This window comes from Pantherophis guttatus, chromosome 4, assembly GCF_059756535.1.
Source record: "Pantherophis guttatus breed Tessera chromosome 4, ASM5975653v1, whole genome shotgun sequence".
In the NCBI taxonomy this organism is placed as follows: Eukaryota; Metazoa; Chordata; class Lepidosauria; order Squamata; family Colubridae; genus Pantherophis; species Pantherophis guttatus.
The window spans coordinates 69,471,069-69,495,323 of NC_142066.1; the positions used below are offsets into that span (position 1 = coordinate 69,471,069).

The 24,255-nt window shown below is 34.9% G+C and overlaps 2 protein-coding genes across 9 annotated transcripts; one reads left to right on the plus strand and one right to left on the minus strand.

Annotated features, from left to right (window-relative positions):
- Window positions 1-212: 212 nt before the first annotated feature.
- PIGA (phosphatidylinositol glycan anchor biosynthesis class A) lies at window positions 213-15,613 on the minus strand. Of its 2 annotated transcripts, XM_034416454.3 has the most exons (6): window positions 15,327-15,613; window positions 13,548-14,317; window positions 9,483-9,615; window positions 7,805-7,937; window positions 4,949-5,155; window positions 213-3,774 (listed from the first exon to the last, which is right to left on the minus strand). In XM_034416454.3, exons 2-6 carry the CDS (start codon window positions 14,263-14,265, stop codon window positions 3,517-3,519), a joined length of 1,449 nt encoding a protein of 482 aa, XP_034272345.1. In that variant the 5' UTR covers window positions 14,266-14,317; window positions 15,327-15,613; the 3' UTR covers window positions 213-3,516. The 2 variants fall into 2 exon arrangements, with proteins under 2 accessions (XP_034272345.1, XP_034272347.1); XM_034416456.3 differs by lacking the exon at window positions 4,949-5,155 and having other exon boundaries at window positions 3,379-3,774; window positions 15,327-15,582.
- On the plus strand, window positions 15,515-23,873 carry CHST14 (carbohydrate sulfotransferase 14). 7 transcript variants are annotated; one of them, XM_087892374.1, is made up of 4 exons: window positions 15,515-15,691; window positions 16,001-16,131; window positions 20,893-20,946; window positions 21,031-23,873. In XM_087892374.1, the coding sequence occupies exon 4, from the start codon at window positions 21,498-21,500 to the stop codon at window positions 22,557-22,559; it is 1,062 nt and encodes a 353-aa protein (XP_087748500.1). In that variant the 5' UTR covers window positions 15,515-15,691; window positions 16,001-16,131; window positions 20,893-20,946; window positions 21,031-21,497; the 3' UTR covers window positions 22,560-23,873. The 7 variants fall into 7 exon arrangements, with proteins under 7 accessions (XP_087748500.1, XP_087748498.1, XP_034272348.1 ...); XM_087892372.1 differs by having other exon boundaries at window positions 15,673-15,800; XM_034416457.3 differs by having other exon boundaries at window positions 15,681-15,800; window positions 20,893-20,935.
- The last annotated feature ends 382 nt before the right edge of the window (window positions 23,874-24,255 follow it).

Here is a 24,255-nt window from a genome sequence, read left to right on the forward strand (position 1 = left end):
CAACTCAAAAATTTGTAAGTAGAGCAATGTCTGTATTGGTAGAGTTCCTATCTGTATATCATCACTTAGTACACAATTTCAAAATGTTTTTTTTATACTTAAATACTTCCTGTAAAGTGAAATAGTACTCAAAATGTTCTTTAAGGGCATTGCCTAACTAATTTCCTACTTTTTCATGATAAATTATCTGAAAATAACCATTTACAATCATATCAAGTATTAAAACAGTTTTATTTGTAAATAAATACAGAAATATGAATCTTTGACTTTATATTGTAAAACTACCTTTCCTCATCATAGAATGCAGTCTTTGGTGTAAGCAAGAATACTGCTACATTCCATAATTGTTTTAAAGTCTATTAATGAATTGAAGTTCTATCTTGCAAAGATTTTTAAATTACCTAATTTTCTAAAGTAACAATATATGTAATAGAAAAAGTTGCATTAATTTTACTGCGATACATTTTAATTGACTAGCCATGATTGAGGAACTGACTATTCAATTTATGAATATTTTTATAAATATTCATGGAAGGTTTTTTTTAATAGCCAAGGAGCCATGGCTTCACACTCATTGGATTACAATAGCTTCAGCTCAAAAAATCATAAATACAGAATGTAGCCATAACAAATGGAAACAAATATAGAACATTAAGAACTACTATTTATTGTGAAACACGTACCAAATCAAAGCATACAGTCAACATTATTTTTAACATATAAATGTTTTTCTTACTATCAAATATAACATAATTTTAGTTAGTTCTATCATCTACAGGATTAGGAGTTGCTCATATGCAGTGGCAGACCAAAAAAATTATTTATGTATGATGCAAGAGATATATCATAAGTAGAGAAATGCAAATCACTTAACAGAGTAAGGCTATGATATTTAAACCTTCAAGAAAAGTTCCAAAGTATCATCAAATATACAATTTATAGGATAGACTTTGAAGTAGTATTCTTCTTCCAAAAGAACACGCACCTTTAACAAATCTAATTGGTCCTTCTCTTGCAGCCCTTTATATAGATTATTCCACAGGGTTAAATAAATCTGCAGAGTAAAGTCATATTGCACAAGAATAAATCTATTTCTATAATATTGGGGCTAAGCCAATGGAAGAATAGGTATAAGAAGCTGTAAAAATTCCTACTCTACAGATATTGTTCTCTTAAGAAAAGAAATTAACTGAAGACACAGAAGACTGATATAGAGACCATAGTAACATTGAACTTATAGAAGAGTGCTTAGAAATTTTCTGAAAAATATTGAAATATAAATCCTAGGTAAATGGCAAAGGGCTGACATTGCATTTGCCAATTTATGAAGTAACAATCCAAATTACTTGTCTAAGTTAGTCTTCTTTTTAAAACTAACATTATGCCAAATAAATTGTCAAATAGTTCAGGTTTATGATTAATATTCTTCCAAAGATGGTGTCAGTTAAGTTTACTTGCAGTAGTTTAGTTGGAAGTCCAAGAATATTGACACAAATTCTACTGCATGTCTATCGTATTTATGTTATCTGCATACTCTACTGGCATTGGCAAGTTTGTGTTGGAAAACTGTATTTTTCCTAGATTTTCTTCCTCAAAATATTTTTAGATCTTTATAAATTTCAACTAAAAAGATTACTCTCTCATTTACAAAATGGGAGTGTTTAACTTCTCTTTTTTTTTACAATAACGAAAATAAAAAAAGAAATCTTAGTTATACATACTTCATCAGTGCTTTAATACAGTGTGGGTGATTTTTCCTTCTCAAAATAATTACGATAGGGTAATTTTCATGTTTTCTGGTGCTTGAAATAGTAGAAATATAATAGTATAAACAGAATTGTTCAGACAAACGTCACACATAAGAAAAGACTGAAGCACCTGTTTTTACTTTAAATATGGCAATCTTGTCATGGAAGTATTGATTGGAATGAGTTTTAATACCTATAAGAGAATTTTTATTTTAAAGGTATTTTAATTTTATTTAAAAATAGAAGTAGAAGAAAAGAAAAATGAACACAATGCTGAGCCTTATAAATGTAAAAAGAGTTTTTTCATTGTCTCAAATGAGTTATAAAAGTAGATTCAAAAGACCTACTCTTGGGTCTTGGAAGACCTTGGAACCTTCTGAAAGCTTCAAAAGTATTGGCAGAGAAGAATTCAGAATATGTCAATTATACTTGTTTTCAAACTATTAAAATGTTTAATCGGGTTACAAATGTAATGGAACCTATGTTGGTGGGGAACGAGGTATCTTGGGTGGGAAGGCCATGGGGGGGCCTAGTGTTTCTGACCACACAACGCCTGCCCTGACCCACGGAGATATCTCATACTTCCTGCCCAACCGGGTCATTTACCTTACCTATATCTCGATGATCAAGGAAGCTATCTCCTCTCTAGCCTCTCCATTGCGGTTTTGCCTTGAGCAAAGGCTTGCCAAAGCCTGCAGGGATGAGAGATTGTGTCCCTGTAGGCTCCATCATCTTTGCAAAAAGCCTTTGCTGCTGAGAACAAAGGCTGGGAGGGGCTCCATTCTCGGTGGCAAAGGCCTTGAAGAAAGGCCTTTGCAGTTGTAAATGGAGGCCTGGAGGGATGTGTGTGCCCCTCCTGGACTGTTTTTGGTGGCAAATGTTTTTTGCAAAGGCAAAAGGCTTTGTAAACGGAAGGAAGGCTTCGGTACTTTAGGCTTCCATTCTCTGTGAATGCACTGAAGGCCTGAAGCACCAAAGCAAGCCAAGAAACCAAAGGCTTACTAGATCTTTGCAAGGTGAGTATCCACAGGTCCAGTAACTGTGGAGACCCGGTCCGGGGGGTGGGGTGGGGGATAGACAGGGCGAATATTACAATGCCTCTGCAGTCATTTGTAAAGGTGCTGCAACATTTGTAACTTCAGGACTGTTTCATAAGTACTTGGGGGGATTATGAAGACACTTCAAAAGGTCTCTAAGTGAACTGTCATAACTTGATGATTACCCGTAGATGCCTAAACAAAAAGAATATTCTTCCAATTTCACAAATTGTGCATTTCTCAATTTTAGTTGATCATATCAACATACTGAATTGATCACACATCTCAACAAGCAGGGATCTATACTTAAAAGGTCAGGGTTTTTGTTGTATTATACTGGATCAGAACATATACAGTTATTTTTCCATATAATTTTTAAGCATATTATGATGGTGCAAGAGAAAAACAGAAAAAAACTCTAAAATAGACAAAATATCTACCTACTCACCTATTTTCCCTTTATTTCCTCAGATGATCTCTTTCATTAATATTAAGATATTTCAAGCTGAAATAAATGTAAACAGATTTCACAGCATATCTTTGGAAAATGTCTTTCCTAAACCAATTCAGATTTATGCTGAGGTAGAACTTCGTTTTAGTTTCTTTCCATTCATTACTGAAAGCTGTCCAATGACATAAGCAGTTTTGCTTGATAAATGTAAATTTAACAGCAAAATGCATAGTACTGAAAAAAAAAGTAAGGGAATAAACTTTTTTCACTTTTAGCACCTTTAGGAGTTTATAATGTTTTCTTTTTTATTTTTATTGTGGAAATATTTTCTAGTCCATGCTCCATTTAGGCCCGTGGCATCTATTGCAGTATCAATAAAATCATCTGGTATCAGCCATTTCAGAAACATCAGTAAAAGAAAGCTGAGCATAGCAAAAAGAGCAAAAATGCAACCAGTCACTGGGCCACAATGAGTGATAAGTCTCTCAAGTCGTTTGCCCATTGGCAATACAGTTTCCTTTGCCACTCTGTTGTATACCTGAAGGAAGACAAATACATAAATTAGGTTATTGGGTTTGTTTGCAATATGTAAACTGTATTAACTTAAAGACACTCATTCTTAATCATAAATATATTATAAATGTAACACTAGAATGCTCTAGGGAATATCCTTTGATATATCCAAAGGAGTCAGCTAGAAGAACTCTTTATTTCCCTAATTTTTCAGGTGTTTTCCTAGAATAATCTACGGATTCCTAAAATTTGTCATTCAAGTAATTTTATATATTTCCTATCCATAATATGGTAAGATTTGGCATGTAATCCAAACTGGATTATGATTACAAATGTATGATTATTAAATATAATTATAGAATATAATTACATTTACAAATGAATATGGATAATGAATTAATCAGACCATCATAACTGTCTCCTCAAATCTCTGGAAATAAAACCAGATGTTAGGAACAATCCATAAAAAATAACTTTCACCACAGCAGCATCAACTGGTTATGGTTTTGTGCCACATTATTGGCTTCCAAAGATTATTTTTCCAAAGCAAAGAATTGTGGAAGAAATTTCTCCTACTCATATGCAGTAACTCCAATCTTAATAGGACAGCAAGTAGCTTTTAAAATAAATAAGATATACTGGACAGGTAACCCACAGAAATGAGACTGAAGTATCAGATGGATATGAAGGGATCTGCAAACTGCTGTTGGCAGAAATTTCCCATGTGAGCTAATACACCATTAATAGGTAAATCCCTTGTCTATACTTATTCTGGCACACCGAATTCCCTATATGTAAGATCCTAGCTGGCCACAAGTTAAGTGCATAAAGAAACAATATAATTAAATTTCCACAATGAGATAAACTATTAGAAAACATGAAGATGTTTTTACTACCAAGAGCCTTGGTAGTACAGTGGTTTAATGCACCCTGTTATTAACACAGCTGCCTGCAATTTCTGCAGGTTCGAATCTTACCAGGCTCAAGGTTGACTCAGCCTTCCATCCTTTCTAAGGTAGGTTAAATGAGGACCCAGTTTGTGGGGGCAATAAGCTGACTTTGTATAAATATACAAAAGTATGAAGGCTATTGCTTAACGCATTGTAAGCCGCCCTGAGTCTCCGGAGAAGGGCGGCATATAAATCAAATTAAAAAAAAAAAAATGAATGTAGAGTTTCCAAACAAGAAAGAACACCCACTTTTTCAGTTCTTTTTGCAACATTTCTCCAAGTGTAGAATGTTCTAACTTTGTCATGCATAATTTCTGGAGACAATAATGATCCTGACTTCAGTTGGCTAATAGCCTTTTCCAATCCACTACAGAGGGATTTCACTGAAGGTTCACACAAAATTATAAAATCATCTGGAAGTACTTCAGGAATCCCACCAACTCTTGTACTGACCACCTGAAACAACAGATAAATTATACTCTTGCTAAGCAATTTGTGTCCCCAAAATACAAACACTATACATATAATATATAACCGTTTATGTTTCATAAAAGAGGTCTGTTGTTTTTCTGAATACTATACAAGTTTTTTAATATACTCATAAAACCATTATCTCATTTTTGAACTATTTCCTAACTATAGCTAGCACTATTTTAATATTTTGTTTGTAGTAATCTTTATTTCAATAATTCTGCCTAGTAGTATTGTTATTTATTGTTTTGACTGCATCATATTTATTCTTAATCTGTTTATCCACTCTTCCTCTGTAAACCATTTGGGGGTGGGGGGGAGGAAAGCCAAGTAAAGTGCAAGGATTAGTCCAGGCAGTTGCCGGGAGTCAACCCTGACTTGAAGGCGCACACACACACAAACACACACACACACACACACACACACACACACACACAGAGAGAGAGAGAGAGAGAGAGAGAGAGAGAGAGAGAGAGAGAGAGAGAGAGAAATGGAAAAGAATACAATTGTCATGTGTTCCCATTTCATTTTTTTAAATACAATTTTTATATTTTAGTAGAAGAAAAGTAGAAAAAAGATAAAGAAGAATGTAAAGATTTTGCTTCCAATTTTCTTCACAGCAGTTATAAATGCCTATTTTTCCTTCTGTATAAAATATTTATATTGACAGCCATAAAGCTGTTTTCAGGAAAAACCTGGATTTGTACCTATTCCACATTCTCTATAAGCGGATCTAACATAATGATCTTTGAAATCTACATTGACTTTGGCACAAATATCCATATAGCCAAATATCAGGTCATGTCCTTCTAACTTTTTTATTTAGTTTTTAATTTTCAACAATACCCAAGCAAAACAATGAACTGCAAAATACAGTTTCAGATTAGGTAAACCTAATCCTCTTCTTTTCTTTGCTTTTCATAACATATTTAACTCTTAGCTTTTTCCCTGTCATGCAAATTTAGAGATAACTTTTAGGTCTTATTTAAATGGTCTATCAGTTGTCAAAACAAATAGTATCTGAAATAAAACTAACATTCCAGGCAGAACATTTCTTTTTATCATAGAGATTCTTCCCAATCATGACAAATTTATTTTCTCCCATATTCTCATGTCCTTTTAATTTCATTCCATGTCCTACATACTTATTTTGCAATAATATATAAATATTTGTAATAGTGATACACAAATATTTTATTTTTTTCTCAATCTTAAAACCAGTTTTCTTCATGATTTCTGTTTGATCCTTTATTTTTGTAAGCATTTCTGTCTGCGAATTCTTAATCTTAAAACCTGCTAGCATACTAAATTAATCTGAATTACAGGCTTCTCCCATTTGCTTTTTGTTTTGCCTTTCTTTATCCTTACTACTTAAGTCTCATTGACTCTCCATAATTAGTCATACAATCTGTCTCATATTCATCTTCGTTTTGTCAAATCCACTCACTGTTTCTTTAATATTAAAGAAACAACATTCTACAAAAGTCTAATCTGCATGTTGAGTTAGCTCCAATAGTTTTAAAAGCACTTTTGCCAAAATTAATCTTTCAAAACTACTGTCCTTTTTATCCATTTAAACTTTCTTACACCTTCTTACAAGCTTTACTTTTACATTACTTTTTTCACTTTTATCAGAAACTCACCAAATGATTTTCCCTTATCCTGACATTTGGAAGATCTCTCTTTAACTTTAAATTGATTGTATCTGATAGTGGTTAAGAGAATGAGGCTTTTGCAACTCTAATGTTCATTAAAGGCTGCATTGCAGTTGTGAGCATGGCTGAAATCCCTTGACTTCCAGTCAATCAACCTCACAATTCTTGCGGTATCCTCATGAGTAGCAGCTGTCTGGAGTGCAAGTGAGTAATCTCAGAATCTCTCCTTGTCTAGAGAAAACTCCACTGGCTAGAATTCAATGTCTGGCCACCAATCTCCTACTCCTTCAGGGATGTTTAATTTGTTATTAGATCTCACTATTATATTTTAGAGATATATGCTATAGAAAACACTATAAATATTACTCTTCGCCATTTTTTACTTAAGAATCGTTTTTAATATATACTATTTTATTTCAAACTATGGTAGATGGAAACTTCGCCACTGATGGAGGGCTAAATTTATTTTGCTTACCTATTTGCAGGCACTCTAATCAGCTAACACTGAGAAGTATACAATTTCATAACACATAATAAAGATGTAAAATACATATTAACTTTAAAACAAATTATGTACTATAATAATAATATAAATGCTAACATGGAGAAAGGAACACTCAACAGCAATTTTCCTCTTCAGAAGGAAAATGACAGAGAACTGCCATGTTGAGGGGAGTAGGAGTTAACTAAGAAAGCATGCTTCTTTGGCCCCTAAAGATAGCAATTTCTAATCAAAGATACAAGTAAAAAGCCTGCCATACTTTGATATGGTTTATATCAAGCAAACAGATGTTACTAGGAGAAAGTGATAAGTCTTTAAAGGTGATAATCAGCACTCTGAATTGTGCCCAGAAGCTAACCGGCAAATAATGCAGCTCTTAGCATAGAGGTGTTATGTGGATTCTGTTCTTATTACTGCAGTTTTATTAAATTCTTAAGAAAATGTCCATTTTATTCCTTTGAATAACAATAAGCTTACCTGTAAACCACAACTGGCAGCTTCCACAATTGCCATACAAAATGCTTCTGTGAGAGAGGTGTTAAGAAAAATATGACCTTGAACCAAGACATTTCTAACTTCCTGGTGTTCTAAAGCTCCTAGAAGACGAACTCTATAAAGTTTTGGGAAACAGGTAAAGAAAATATTGATAGAAGTATTCTTATCAATGGAGAAAATCACAGTCTAAATTCAATACTTGCAACTAAACCTGAAACCAATAGAATTGGATTATGAATAAACTACTAATGCTATTAGTATCAAAGAATTTTCAAATTCTTTAATTTCATAAGGAATGTAGCTAAATCAATTCTCAATTTTCTCAACTCTTGACTTCAAAGAACGCTAAAATGCTAAATATTGATTTAGCTATATTGCAACTATTCAATAGTCTACAGAGAAACAAAATAGTGAGTTCTAAGTTCATCCAAACATTATCTCTTATGTCACTGCAGTTCTTAATATTTTTACCAATAATATTTGATTTATTTTCTAAGTAATAAATATTATAAAAAACGATCAGGAGAAACAGCCTTCAAATTTTCTCATTTAAAATAATTTCTATTGATGCTTCATGATTTTTATTTCTGAGTTATTTATGAAGTTATTTCAGTATTAGATCTATATCCCTCTGCATTTTCACACTGAAAATACAAGTAGTCCTTGACTTACAACAGTTCATTTAGTGACGGTTCAAAGTTACAACAGCACTGAAAATGTGACTTATGGCTGTTTTTCACAGCTACGACTTGTGCAGCATCCCCATGATTATGTGATCAAAATTCAGACGGTTGGCAACTGGTTCATACTTATGACCAATGCTGTATCCAAGATCATGTGAACACTTTTTGTGATCTTCTGACAATCAAAGACAATGGCGGAGCAAGATTCACTGGTAACATTTGGGTTACTAACTTATCAACTGCAGTGATTCACTTAATTGTGGCAAGAAAGGTAATAAAATGGGGCAAAACTCACTTAACAAATGTCTCACTTAACAACAGAAGTTTTGGCAGTTGTAAGTCGAGGACTACCTGTATTTAGAAGATATCCTCCTGAACACGAAGATAATTTATAATGATCTAAAAAAAAGAAACATGGCATGATAAACTGTTCCAAATAATCATAAGAAAACAATTAAAAAGTAGCTTATGAATAACCAAAGCCAGGTGATACAGTTCATTTCTCTACTTTTTCCAATAAGACTTGATGTATACTGCCACCAACGAGCAAAGGTTCATGCACAGAAAACACTGCAACATCTCCAAAGAAATATAAATTTATAAAATAATCAAACTCTTTACTAGCTTATTTAAAATTTCCACAATCAAGGTTATAATCTCAGAGCAGCATTTTTGCAGAAAACTAAAACATATTTCCAAGCTAAGTATGAAATAACAGAAAAGCATACAGTAAATGCAACTGATATAAATTGGATTTAGCCATAATTTCTTTTCTGTCCCATGTTTTAAGTTTTTTTACTTACTAGTTCTTATACCTTTTTTACACTTTTCAAATGGATTAAATAAGATGATAGGTATGCATGTGTAAACAAAACAATATTATCCATTGTGTAAAATCATCATCCTATTCCTTTCTTCATTTCCCTGCTAAATCTTCAATTAATTTAGCTATATTAAATGCAATGCAGAAAACATACCTCTCATGTAGTTGATATCTTTCCCGCACTTCTTCTAATACAATTCTTTTTGGTCCTTCTCCTCCAACTAAGAAATGTAAATCTGGATACTTCTGACATAGCTCAGGAATTATACCACTAAGTAAATCAATACCTAAAGGAAAAATATTTATTTAGTTTTATATATAATGATTTATTAAGCAGTAATCTTTTTATGAATCATTTCACCACTGCTTAGTTTTCAGAATTTCAAAACCAAAGTACAATTTTTCAAGTTTTAGACACTTTAATAATTTACTAAACCCATATTATAATAATATTGCATGGTTTTTGAAAAAGCTACTTACAACCCTTTCTGAAAATTGATTCTCATACCACCACCACCCCTTGCAGTTATGATTGCATTTTCAGTGCTTGGCAACCAACTTGCAATTATGACCAGTTGCAATATCCTGGTGTCATGAAAGTGTAGTATGGCAACTTTGTTTTCTGGCATAAAATGCTAATCAGATATGCTGATTTTGCTCAATGACCACATGATTTGCTTAATGACCGAGATGGTTTGTTCTATAACTATTGTAAAAAAAAGTCATAAAATTGAGTCACATAACATAGTGACCCGCTGAACTGTAACAAGGTATGAGCAAAATTCTGAGCTCAAGGGTATACAACCTACTCTTTTTATAAAAAAAACTATTATTTTCAATAATACTCTTCATTTCATTTAGAATTAAATAAAAACCCTAAAGCTCCAGATTAATGGCTGGCAATCTTTAAGGTAAAAAGTACTACTTTATATTTAAAAAGAAAGAAAGCATTTACCATTTAAACACTTAAAATGACCATAATATCAAGAATGTCATGCAAGAGGGGTTTCCGATTGACATTGCGATGGGATTGGACATATGGTGCGGGCTATGGTGGGATTCAAGTAATTTAACAACCGGTTCTCTCCCTAATGATTTCTTCCAACAACCAATTTGCCAAACTGCTCAGAAAGTTAACAACTGGTTCTCCCGAAGTGGTGTGAAGTAGTTGAATCCCACCACTGGGAGCAGGTCTCTTCCTGTTTGTGGGTTCTGGAGGGAGCTAAAGCCACCTTGTGGGGGGGGGGTGAAGCAAAGAGGGGCATCCTGCGAGGTCAAAGACAGTCGCACCTTTCCTGTCTGGCCCGGGGTTCTTTTTCCCTCTCAGCCATGGCAAGAAGAAGCAGCAGCTACAGATGGTTGCCATGAAGCTGGGACAACTGAAGAATAACTAAGACTGGTGCTGGAGAGAAGTAGGTGAACGGTATTGGAACTGGGGGAGAGAATTTTTCTTTTGATCTAAATTTAACCCCAAGAAACAATCTAGAGCTACTTGCTCAGAACTATGTGTTAAAGCGGCATTTAAGCATTTTGGGTATGACCGGAAATGAAGGTGCAGGAGAGTAAAATAATAGATTTTGAAATAAATAGAAAATTGGACTCCTAAATTTGGAAGACGTGGTACTGGGAAGGCATTTTAAATGCTGGAATAATTTACTTAAAAAATTTATTCTACTTTTATAACTGTTTTATAACCAAAATGATGGTGGACAATGGATTAGTAAATTGAAATTTAAGTGGAGAGTGCCACCTGCTGACGAAAGGAAAAATTTACAAATCTGGGAATACTTATATGAAGAACAGTGAAAATGCCCATTGGATTACTTTAGCTACCCTATGACTACTGAAACCCAAATGTGAAAATGAGGAAGCTATTCAATTGAAGAGATACTTGAATGTTATACTAGAATATTGAATGTGTAAAGGAGACATAAAAGGGCTTTTGATAATCTCTGGGACTACTTAAATGGAACTGATTGTTAACCTATGGGACATAAAGAATGGGGAGTAGTGCACTCCTTGAAGGGTAACTTAAAGACTGAATAAATAGTTCTTGGACTGCTGGATACAAATTGAATTTTTAAAAATAAAACAAGATACTTAAGAAGGAAGAAATGAGTGAAATTGTGAAGGAGATGGACTTACTTTTTCAAAATACAAAAGACATCATATAGAAAGGATTAAAGGAGATTATGGAAAAAATGGAAAATACCATACAAGGGATGATGAGCAAGGACCAAGACCCCCAGGAAAGGGAGGAGTCAACAGAAGAAATGAAGAAGGAAGAAGACAAAGAGGAAACAATGAAAATAATAGTGATTGGTGAATTAAACCAGGGGGGGAAATATATTAAGAGAGTAGGAAGATATGTCTGAAAGGAAGATAGAGGCATGGGTAGAAATGTTAGAAATTAGGCAGTGGATGAGGGTAGAGGTAGGAGGAATACCTATATTGAACATCCAAGAAGCAGACAGAGACAGAGACAGAGATTTAAGAGAGGAATTTGGGAGGCAAGTAAAAAAAAAAAGCATAGCAAAATATTGAAGCAGGCAAGAGATGATGGATAGATGATTTTTGTTGTTGTTTTGATATGCTTTTCCTTTTTCCTATCTTTCTTTTAAAGCATAGCAATTGAAGTATTGAAGTGGGCAAGAGATGATGGATGGATGATTTCTCTTTTTTGTTGTTCTGAATTGCTTTTCCCTTTCTCTCTCTTTTCCTTTTTTTTCTTTTTTTTTTAGATGGGTAACATGATTAGAAGTTAGATAGGAAAGAAAGAAAAAGTCTCTTAATAAAGGGTGATATGATTAAAAGCTAGAATAAGTGATAGAAATAAGAGAAGGGGAATATTAGTGTATACATTTTTATATCATAAAATGAAAGCATGTGAAATAATTGAACAATGATAGACTATGACTTAATACAAGTGTGTATTATTATTAGAAATATATTAGTGGATTGAATATAATGATTATGATTAATCTGATTAGTTTTATTTGTATTAGACTGTATGACACCCTGGTGCCACACTGTTCATGCCTTGATTTGATACCTTTATAAAAAAATAAAAAAAGAATGTCATGCAAGAGATCATTTTAATTTTGGAAGTCAGTGGTTACCTTTTAATTATTTGGGATGTCATGTTGCCAATCCCAGTCCAGCACATTGTGAAACATTATGTGCCAGTGGTTCTCAACCTTTTCTTTACCACAGACTCCCTTTAAATAACATTCTGACTCAAGATTTAAATAACATTTCTTCAAGTCTTCACGGACCATAGGTAATCACTGTTATATGCAGTGTCCAGAGCTCCCCTGAACATTGTCACTAAACTGTAATTTTAATGCAATAACAAGGAAAATATATTATACAAGGAATAATTCTTCATCATTTTTAATTAATTTAATTTACTCTTAATTTTTATTATATTCAATTATATTCTGACCTAGCACTAGCCATTTTTGGAAAGTAACACTGGCACATCAAAAAAGAGTATATTCTTGAAGAACATTCAGCCATATACATCTACCAATTTATTTTCAATCACAAGCTTGTAATTTTCAATCACAAACTTGTAATTTTCAATCATTAGCTTGACAAAGGTATTGGTACAAGATTATCTAGTGAATTTTATTACTTGGTCTATTTTCTTGGTCCTAAACTAAAATCTCCAAAAGAATAGGATATTCATTCAAAACCTGGTTATACCAATCTTGAAAAACATGCCTGTAGAAATTTTTGACTGAAACAATCTTTTTTAAGAAAAAAAAATCATTAAACATCTATTTCTTATTGTCGTTTTGGTACAAGAATGCCCACATCCAGAAATTTACAGCTATTACTGCAAATTTACAATTCAGCAAGAGGCTGCCAGAATTTCTTACATTTAAATTACGGTACATTTAAGACCTTTGCTTAAAATTTAAAGACCATGCAAAGTAACACCATCTCTTTCCTCCCTCCCTCTCCCTCAAGTTGGTTACAGTCCATCCAATTTATAGATTCAATCCATGTCACACTACATATTAATCCAGAATTAAATTACATCTGTCATGGGTCTAAAATCAAGTTCAGATAAGACAGAAACTTCTTAGGGCTTTAAAATATTACTCCTTATGTCATGCAAAAGATTTAATTATATATGCAAAACCAGTAATTTCTGATCCATACACATTTAAAAAAAACATTTAAATACATCTTACCCTTCAAACCTTATTACCTTTTCTATATACAAGTCTGCTAACCACAACAATAGTTATTGTATTGTTGTCACGTTTAGATGCATCTGGAGTGAAGTCAGTAGGATCAACAGCATTAGGGATGACAGAAACTATTTCTGGATTAAGTGCTGCTCTTAATACAGTATTCTCTTTGCTTGTGTAAGAAACACATATTATGTGGTTTGTATCACATAGTGATACAGTCAAGAGTTTATTTGTAAGCACCGAACTGACATCAGCAAATCCAAAAAGTGAATGATCTGTAAAAATTGTCCGTAGCTGCATTGTCTTAGCATGAAACAGTGCATCATGAGCCATAGAAGAAAATGAACTATGTGCATGGACAATTGTGATTCTTTCTCGAATAAATATGTACCTGAGCAGAGGCAGACTGTGAAAAAGAGTAGTGGCTGTAGATTGGTTGTACATTACTCTTAACGGTAAATAGTAGACTTTTAGTCCATTGGTGAGGTATCGAATGCCTTTTCGATCATAATAAGCATGAGTGACTACAATAACTTTGTGTCCTCTTTCAATTAGGCACTGCGACAACTGGTAAATATGGCTTTCCACTCCACCCATGTTTGGGTAAAAAAAGTCAGACACCATACATATTCTATGAACTTGACTGGCACATGCTGGAGACTTATGAGAATTCATAGCTGAAATGATGGAAGACAGAAGCTGTTCTTGAGTTCCTTCGCTTCTACAGGCCATATTAGTTAATCATTAGTCCACGTAAACACCATTCACTTTGAAAAGGAAATTCCTAGATGCAGAAAAATGCACACATTAAGACAAGAAGTGTTTCACTATAGGAATTATCATTTTGAAAGGAATAACATTTTATAATGCAATCCTACACATAATTACACAATCAAGTACAGGTAGTTCTCGAGTTACAACAGTTCATTCAGTGATTGTTTGAAGTTAACAACGGCACTGAAAAAAGTTGACTAGTGACTGTTTTTCACACTTAAAACCATTGCAGCATACCCACGGTCTCATGATCAAAATTCAGATGCTTGGCAATTGGTTCATTCTTATGACATTTGCTCTGTCCCAGGTCATGTGATCACCTTTTGAAACCTTTGGACAAGCAAAATCAATGGGGAATCCAGACTCACTTATCAACCATGTTACTAAATTATCAACCACAATGATTCACTTAACAACTGTGGCAAGAAAGATCCTAAAATGGGCCAAAATTCACTTAACAAATGTCTCACTTAGCAACAGAAATGCTGGTCTCAATTGCGATGATAATTCGAGGACTACTTGTACAGTCATATCTGCAAGTATGATATGGATTGCAGGAATAGCTGGAATACAATGAATAACTCTTCTGTCTTCTGCTGAAAATCATACACCTATGAACTAAAATGAAGCTGTAGAAGCACTCTATTCAATGTGGCTCATTCAGACAGGGTTACCCAAATTAAGGCAGGCCTCTGGAGTACACGCCTATGATAAAATTGGAACACGAAAGCCAAGCTATATTTCAGACTAGATTCTAGAACGTTGGGCAAGCCCGATCATTTATGTATTTAGCGTACATTCACCGTGCTGTGCTAACCTCAGAGAAGAAAAGAAAAGAAAAGAATGGGTAAAGGTATTACACAAAGGCAATTTAAGAACGGCTCCACAGAACACTGCGACTGTTAACTCTCGTGGAATCCCGGTTTCGTCAGCGAAGCGATCCCCCTTTCCGACCAGCACGGAAGGAATCCCCTTGAGTTCCCCTGTCCCAATCGGAAAGGGAATGAAAAGGCGCATACCGTTCTTGCCCGCAACCGAGTCGTTTCAACAGAAAACGAAACTCCTGGCGATGCAAACCACTCCTATGGCGACAGCTCCAATCTTTGTCAGTCACTCACATACAATTACATCCTGACACTTCTAAACCCAATCAAAGTCCACAACGCAATTCAGGAGTCACTGTAGGCGGGAACTTTGGGAGTCAGGCGCTTTTTTTTTCTCCTCTCAGAGTTGTCACCTCAACCAACCGTCTATCCCACCTCCCACTTGCCCTTCGTGAATGGTCTTCATAGCACGCGCAAAAAGTAACCAGTCATAAGCCTCTGCTGGATCACGTGGGCAGTGAAAACCAATCTTTGAAAAGATATTTTGGAAGGAATCTTTGGTATGTAATTATCGCCATTGGCTGGCCGGGACTTTCCTTACACGCCAAAGGAACTTCCTTTTCTTATTGGAGGTGTAGCATTCCAGCATAGATCAACGTTTTCAAAGAGGTTGTTTCTCTTTAGCCTTCCTTGCTCTTTTCCTATCAAATTGCAATCTAAAACTTTTTATTCTACCGAGACTTCTCCTTTCTACGTGCTTTAGGGTCATATCTATGATATTAACCGTTAATTAGCCTGAGGAAAAAAGTCCTGTCGCTTGCTGGGAAATCTGATATGGTTGCTTAATTTTTTTTCTCTTGCCTTTTTAGCAGCATCCGGATGTGGCATCCTGTAGAAAAGATAGGTCGACTTGAATAGCCAGTTTCCCCGTTCTATCAGAGGCTGATAGCTGACGAGCTTTAAAAGCTCAATTTGTGTAAAGAAGAGGCAGGAAATAAAGGTAATAAAAAGGTGTATTGTCATAAAGTTCTAAGTCCAAATTGAGAAATGGTTCCAGACAATACATACAGCCTAGTTTGTGTATTAATTAAAAATTGTGTTTAGCAATTTTTAAAATTTATTTCAGTTCCATGTTGAACTTTAAAAAAAAATAACAATAGGAATGCTATTTTCTGCTTTAGCATGAAAGGAATTGCAAACATTGTGGTTATTATTTTTTAGTGTTGGTAAAATGAAATGATTTTGTTTGGACCTTTGGCACATGATAATTTGTGGATTATATTTCTTTTTTGATAAATTGCATAATTTTTATTTCTGAATATAAACTTTATTCCCCATTCAAAGAAGTGAAATGGATGGCCATATAAATTATTTAAAGTATAGACCACTTCAAAAAATAAAAATAAAAATTGAACACTGCAATACAAAAGATATTGCAGTATTCCTTCCCGAATACTCTCTGAAATGATTGTAATATCATAGTTCTATTAGTCTGCAATTTTCATATTTTTTGTTTATTGTCAATTTTTTTGTATGTGTGTTAGCACCAGATTTCTAAAACAAGAGATCCCATATCTGGGCTGCAAATATTCAGATGACCACTAAGTGGCAACATATGTTAAGAGTTTTCTCCCTGTCTTTGCTGCCATACATTACAGTAGTCATCCAGATTGTTGTGGATTAGGTAGAATAAATAGCCTTTCTCAAAACTTCTTAAAATTCATCTTTGTTCCTCAAATTACTAGATTATTTTCTCACCATTTTTTTCCTTTCTTTGTCATTTTATAGGTCACAACAATTTTATCTAAACAAATTCTTCCATTTGAGGGACTGGAAAGCTGGGGGGTGGGTGATAAAAGAAAGCAGAAGGGTGCAACATCTGAGCTGATGCTGGATTCTGATAAAGGAAATATTTATATTGTTAGATATTAGTTTTGTGCCTTGAGAATCTCCCTGCTTACAGGAAGAGACTCCTGTGTTTTGAAAAGAGGAACAAAAGATATGGGTGTCAGGCTTCCCCAATCCAATATTGGAATTTAGACCCAGAGATGTAAGGATATGGCTTTTGATAAGACAGTTGTTTTACAGATACTAGAAATTCTGTTAGTACAAAGAAAGCAACTGTAAACTAATAGTCATACAGACATACTTAAGGTAAAGTTTTAACTCTTTCCAACCCATATGGGCAGCCATTAAATGAGGAGAGGGGAATCTCTTCAGTGTTATTATTATTGGTTTTAGAATATATGCTTATGACTCATCTAAACCAGTTATCATACCAGGACCAGGCTACAGAACTCTTGACTTACTTATTTAATTTATATGCTTCCCATCTCAGTCAAACGACTCTGGGGGACTTCACACTACAAAAGTTGGGACAAGGTACTAAGTAAGGAACTTCCTTTCTTCAGTAAAAAAAAAAAATCCTTTTTCAATGTATAGTGAAATAAGATAGTGAAATTGGGTAGTGGTCTTTCTCCTTTTTGTGCCAGTTAGCTAAATAGAGGAAACAGACTTGTTCAAAAGTATGGTAGTCTCCATCTCAGGAGCAAGGTATTCTGCAGCTTTAATTTTCTTTTGGCTGGAGCACAGCCATGATGGATATACATAATGTATATATATTTCGAGGACAACGTATAAAAGGAATTTTTCTTACCAAAAGAACTTTCCAAAACGTATACAATCTATTTTCTTTCTAGATTTCCCTCAAGCAATTTCCCCAGTTGACTAATTTTTATAAACATGATGATAAACTCTACAAATATATTCTTCAGCAAATTATTATCTTAAACAACCTTGGTAGTTTGTGTTGCTTTTCAGAATTCTTAAGCTGTTTCTTTAACATTCAAATATTACTTTTAATTACAGATTTCAGCTGACATCAGACCATCAACTATTTGATCAAACTAAATATTCATTTAAATCAAAGTCTACATTTTAATACTGTTTATCTTGAGGAATCTATTTCCCAGATTCCAATTCAGGAATGCACTTTATCACATTGTTTCACACACTGCATCACTGAAAAATATAATGCATATATAACTGTCCTTTCCCTGTTCCTAGGTTTTCAAATTCATTTAATTCCTTGAATAAGTAATTTTTGTTGTTATTGTTAATTGTGAAGTCGTGTCCGACCCATTGCAACCCCATGGACAATGTTCCTCCAGGCCTTCCTGTCCTCTACCATCCTCTGGAGTCCATTAAAGCTCACGCCTACTGCTTTAGTGACTTCATCCAGCCACCTCGTTCTCTGCCATCCCATTCTTCTTTTGCCCTCCATCTTTCCCAGCATTAGGCTCTTCTCCAGTAAGTCCTTCCTTCTCATTAGATGCTCAAAGTATTTGACTTTCATCTTCATGATCTGGCCTTCTAAAGAGCAGTCAGGGTTATCTCCTCTAGGACCGTCCAGTTTGATCACCTTGCAGTCCAAGGGACTCGCAGGAGTCCTCTCCAGCACCATAGTCCAAAGGCCTCAATTCTTTACCGCTTAGCCTTTCTTATGGTCCAACTTTCACAGCCATACATTGCAACTGGGAAAACCATAGCCTTGACTATACGCAGGGTGGGCAGGGTGATGTCTCTGCTTTTTAGTATGCTGTCTAGATTTGCCATAGCTTTCCTCCCCAGGAACAAGCATCTTTTAATTTCTTGGCTATAGTCCCCATCTGCGGTGATCTTGGAGCCCAGGAAAATAAAATCTGTCACTATCTCAATTTCTTCCCCATCTATTTGCCAGGAATTGAGAGGGCCAGATGCCATGATCTTAGTTTTTTTAATGTTGAGTTTCAAGCCAACTTTTGCACTCTCCTTCTTCACCCGCATCAAGAGGCTCTTTAGTTCCTCTTCACTTTCTGCCATTAAAGTGGTATCATCTATATATCTGAGGTAGTTGATATTTCTCCCGACAATCTTAATTCCAGCTTTTGATTCATCTAGCCCCGTCTTTCTCATGATGTGCTCTGCATATAAGATAAATAGGCAGGGCGATAGTATATAGCCTTGCTGAACTCCTTTCCCAATTTTGAATCAATTAGTGGTTCCGTGTCCAGTTCTCACTGTTGCTTCTTGACCCGCATATAGGTTTCTCAAGAGACAAATAAGATGTCTGGTACGCCCATCTCTTTGAGAACTTGCCACAATTTGTTGTGATCCACACAATCAAAGGTTTTAGCATAGTGAATGAAGAAGAAGTAGATATTTTTCTGGAACTCCCTAGCTTTCTCCATGATTCAGTGTATGTTGGCAATTTGATCTCTAGTTACTCTGCCTCTTCGAAATCCTGCCTGTACTTCTGGTAGTTCTCAATCCACATACTGCTGAAGCCTAGCTTGTAGGATTTTAAGCATAACCTTACTAGTATGTGAAATGAGTGCAAAGCTGCAATAATTTGAACATTCTTTGGCATTGCCTTTCTTTGGAATTGGAATGTAAACTGACCTTTTCCAATACTGTGGCCACTGTTGGGTTTTCCAAATTTGCTGGCAAATTTAGTGTAGCACTTTTACTGCATCATCTTTTAAGATTTTGAATAGTTCAGCTGGAATACTATTACCACCACTAGCTTTGTTGTTACTCAGATTTCCTAAGGCCCATTTGACTTCACATTCTAGGATGTCTGGCTTGAGGTCAGTGACCAACGTGGTTATCAGGGATGTTAATAAGGAATAGTCTTAGATAATCCAGAACTTCTTTCTGTCCAGATGGCTGAAAGTCTTTTGTGCCCCTTATTTTTTATTTTTTTTTGAAAGCCAGCAATAGAGACTGGATGATAGTATAATTATATAAAATATTCAAATTCTTATAATAGTTTTTTCCACTGAGCAGTGGCCAGCATATTTTATCTCCAAATATTTATGGAGTTTGTTCAGAAGTATGTTACTATAGAAATGCTAAGAACTGAAGCTGTTGTTTTATTATGCCTGTTATTATCAGCAGCCTACAGTCCCAAGATTCTCCATTGTAGCTTTTTATTTTTGTAATTTTTTTATCCAGCTGCTCCCCATGTGTTTGATTCCTTCTGTTCTCTCTGCCACTTAGCACTTTATTTCTGCCATTTTGGTAAACTGACAAAACAGGGATACAAGAAAAAGAATTTCACAAGCATTCAGGCAGACTGTTCAAAAGGCTTCCACAAGAACACTGTTCCATGCTCTTATCAGCAGACTAATGATACAGTCATTCCCAGGTCTATGGAGTATCGAAGGATGTTGAAATGCTCTGATATTGTTTTGGTCCTAATTTAAAACTTAATTATTCATTAATTCTTTTGCTCAAAGTTTGTCTAATTTGTCCTATGTGGAACATTGCTTGCTGGTTATGTTAGATAAATTATAATGGTATATTTCCAAATGTTTATTTGGAAGTCAGTGAAATCCATTCAATTACATCCTACTTAACTGTCCCATTAGCAGCAAGCTACCATCATATAAACACTATATTTATATTTGTATAACAATAAGCAATTTTAAACACATAAGCATGTTGTTATCAAAGCATGGGTGGTGTTAGGATTGAATTTGCATATAGATTAGGCTGAAGATAACTTATCTGCATTAAGAAATACTCATTTAAAAGCGACCTCTTTTGCCTTCCTTCCCCTTGCAAAAAAGTATTGCATACTTTCTGGTATGCAAATTGTCCCCAATTATGACTGTACTTTCCTGTTGTGAATTATCTTTAAGAAATTGTGGATATTGTGCTGAGACTACATTACAGTTGTTTTGATCTTTGTCTCTTTCTTTCTCTTTTCTCTGGAAAGGCTAGAATAAACTGGGACTGACATCTCACTCTGCTGCCCAGAGGTATTATGCAGGCAAGCATATGAAAGGAGGGAGGCAGTTGCTTGAGTTTAAGTTGTCTTTTCTCTCCTCACTCATTCTCTGAATATTCTCCCCAGGAAGTCTGCAAATGCAGCAGCTACAAGAGAAAGAGGAGGGGTAAACGAGGCTCCAATTGCAGGAATAGGCCCTCCCTGCCAAGCCGTCACTGCCGGCAGCCGCCCTTCCTGGTTTTGCAAAAAATTTAGCCGATCCAATCTTTTTCGGCAGCTGCCCTGCAGGCACAAAGAAAGAAGCCTGGAATCTCCCATTTTCTTTCTTTTGTCTCATGGAATATGCCAGCTCACCAACTTTGTGGCCCTACTGCTGCTCCATGGAAGACATCTGTTGAACTGAACTGGGCCAGACTAGTTAAGGCTGCTGCCAACAGCACTATTGATACAAAGCCAGGGCCTTTTGTCTCCAATCCATCCAAAGCACCGTCAGTGGCAATAGCATAGTCAGCCTCAAATTTCTGCTGCCACCACCTGAGATACCAGGTCATGTTTCCACAGCCCCTGTTCCTTTAGTGATAAGAACTAAAGAGATGGGGGTGTCTTCGGTGCGTCGGACGACCTTGTCTGTCAAGAATCGTTCTCGTGGTACTGGTAACTCTATGCTGCTGCCTTCCATGTTGATGTTTGGTGTAATTGTGGCATCTAGTGGCTTACTCCTCATGATTGAGAAGGGAATTTTGGCTGAGATAAAGCCTCCACCCCTCCACCCCTCTGCTAAAGAAATGTTTTGGAGAACTGGCAGTAGGAGATCAGGAGGAGATACGGATTATCAAGTGCTGCAGGACATCCGAAATAGGACAATCCATACCATTTGCAGACAAAAAAACATGCCTCGCACCATTTGGGATCTATCAGCAGGCCAGAGGAGGACAGTGCTCAAGCATATCCTGGTTAGTGATAAACATCGCTTTTTATACTGTTATGTTCCCAAAGTGGCTTGCTCCAACTGGAAACGAATTTTGAAAGTTTTAGATGGCACGCTGGAGAATGTAGATGTTAAACTTAAGATGGATCATAAAAAGGATTTAGTTTTTTTAAATGACATGAAACCAGATGAGATTCGTTATCGATTAAACCACTATTTCAAATTTGTGTTTGTCAGAGACCCAATGGAAAGACTTTTGTCTGCTTACAGGAATAAATTTGGTGAGATTAAAGAATATCAGTTAAAATATGGTATAGAAATAGTCAAAAGGTATAGGAAAAACCCTGGAAAAACCCTGGGTGATGATGTCACCTTTTCTGAATTTGTCCGGTATCTCATAGATGAAGAAATAGAAAAAATGAATGAACATTGGATGCCAATTTACAACCTGTGTCAACCCTGTGCTATAAAGTATGATTTCATAGGATCCTATGGGAGACTTGAAGAAGATGCCAATTTTGTTCTTGAAAGGATACAAGCACCATCCTTTATACATTTCCCAGAAAGGCAAGCATGGTATAAGCCTGTAAGTTCGGAAACTCTGCATTATTACATGTGTAATACTCCAAGAGAACTTATAAAAGAGCTATTACCAAAATACATTCTGGATTTTTCTTTATTTGCATATTCCCTTCCAAATGTTACTAGTCAGTTTTGCCGACAATGAAAGTTTCTTTTGTGAAGCAAACTGTATCCTATGCAATTTTTCTAATTTCATGGTTTCCTTTTAATACTTTTGATAACATCAGCTTACTATACATGCCATCTTTTAAAAAATAGCTTTAAATTTTATATATATACCGTTGAACTAAGCACAGCATGATTATTTGAAGAGTGTTACTTTTGGGTACATTAGAAACAAGGCATTTTTGTAATTCCAAAATAGCAACTGTAGGACAGTAAGTTTTAAGAAGTTTGTAAACTGGGGGGGGGGATGGGATATAAAGCAATAGCAAAAACTAGTACAGAGGAATCAGAAAAACCTGCTGTGTGTGCACCATTTCACTTTTATTGATACAAATGTGAAGGCAGCCGTTTCGCACAATATTGCATTAAAGTACAATAACAGGACTTTTAAGATAGCTAATGTAGCTATTAAGGCAGATAGCAGCCCTAATATTTTTGAAAGCAAGTCACATACTGTTTGTTAGACATACTTCCATATAACAAGTAGATCAGGATTTAAAATAAATACAATTTACATAATTGCTTAAAATATTTATCAAAGCTTATATGAGCACTGAAATATAGGAAAGGCCATTAATAAAATTGGGTTGAAATGATCAGCAAAATTTGATTATCTAAAATGCTTCACAATGTTTTGAAGGGAAGAGTAGGAAGGGTGAAAGTATGAGTTTGTATATGCAATTCAAATGTGTAGCTATATGTACTTTATGTTCCCATAATGGACATTGTATTTTTCTTAGTATGATAGTTTTGTAGGCTACCATGACTTTTTTATTTCCTTATTGAATGTAAAGTTGTTTGTGCTTTATTTGTGAAAGAAAATACCTTTTGTAATCTTATCTCAGGATTTACTTCTTGTAAACTGTTACAATTTTAGCAGCCTGGTTATTCAGATCACCTGTTAAATCATCTGTTAAATTCTGATTATCTACCTGAATCCTTGATATGATCATTTCATTCCCTAGAAAGAATAAAGCAATTTACACGACTTGCATGTTGGACAGTATGTATATATGCATCACTGAACTGTTTTTACCACAGAAACAAGACTATTGTCAGATACAATAGTAGAGGATACTGTATCATATAATATTCAATATTTTGTGCACAGACTGGAGGACTCCCATCTTTTGCTTCAAACATGAAAAAGTCTTAAGATTAACAAACTCAATAGCTTTAATTTTGAGATGATTATACTTTTTCCATTAAAAAAAGTGTATTTACTTGGAATTGTATTTTGCCTTTTACTATGAATTTTTAAAGTAAAAAATAAAAAACCTAACATAATTTGAAAGGAGATTCTTCTTTCCTTTGTTCAACTAGTTGTGTTTAGATTAAATAAGCTATGTGTTAAAATGGGTGTGGAATATGCCTAGTTCACTGAACCATTGGTGGTTGACAGCATAAGTCCACCCATGTCTTAAATCCTTGGGGAAAAGGCATCACTTAACTATCCATGCACAACTGAGAAAAGCTGTGAAAACTGAAAAAGTGACAAAAAATGACACTGATTTAACCCTACAAGATTTGTATGCTCGTTTCCTTTGATTACACAATTTCATCTCTCAAGGCTCCAGAAGTTGTTTCCTCTAGTAGTGCGTACCTTTTGGATGAGGTTCTTCCTGAAATTTTGATGAAACTCATTCAATTGTTTAGAAGAGCCATTAAGAGCTGCA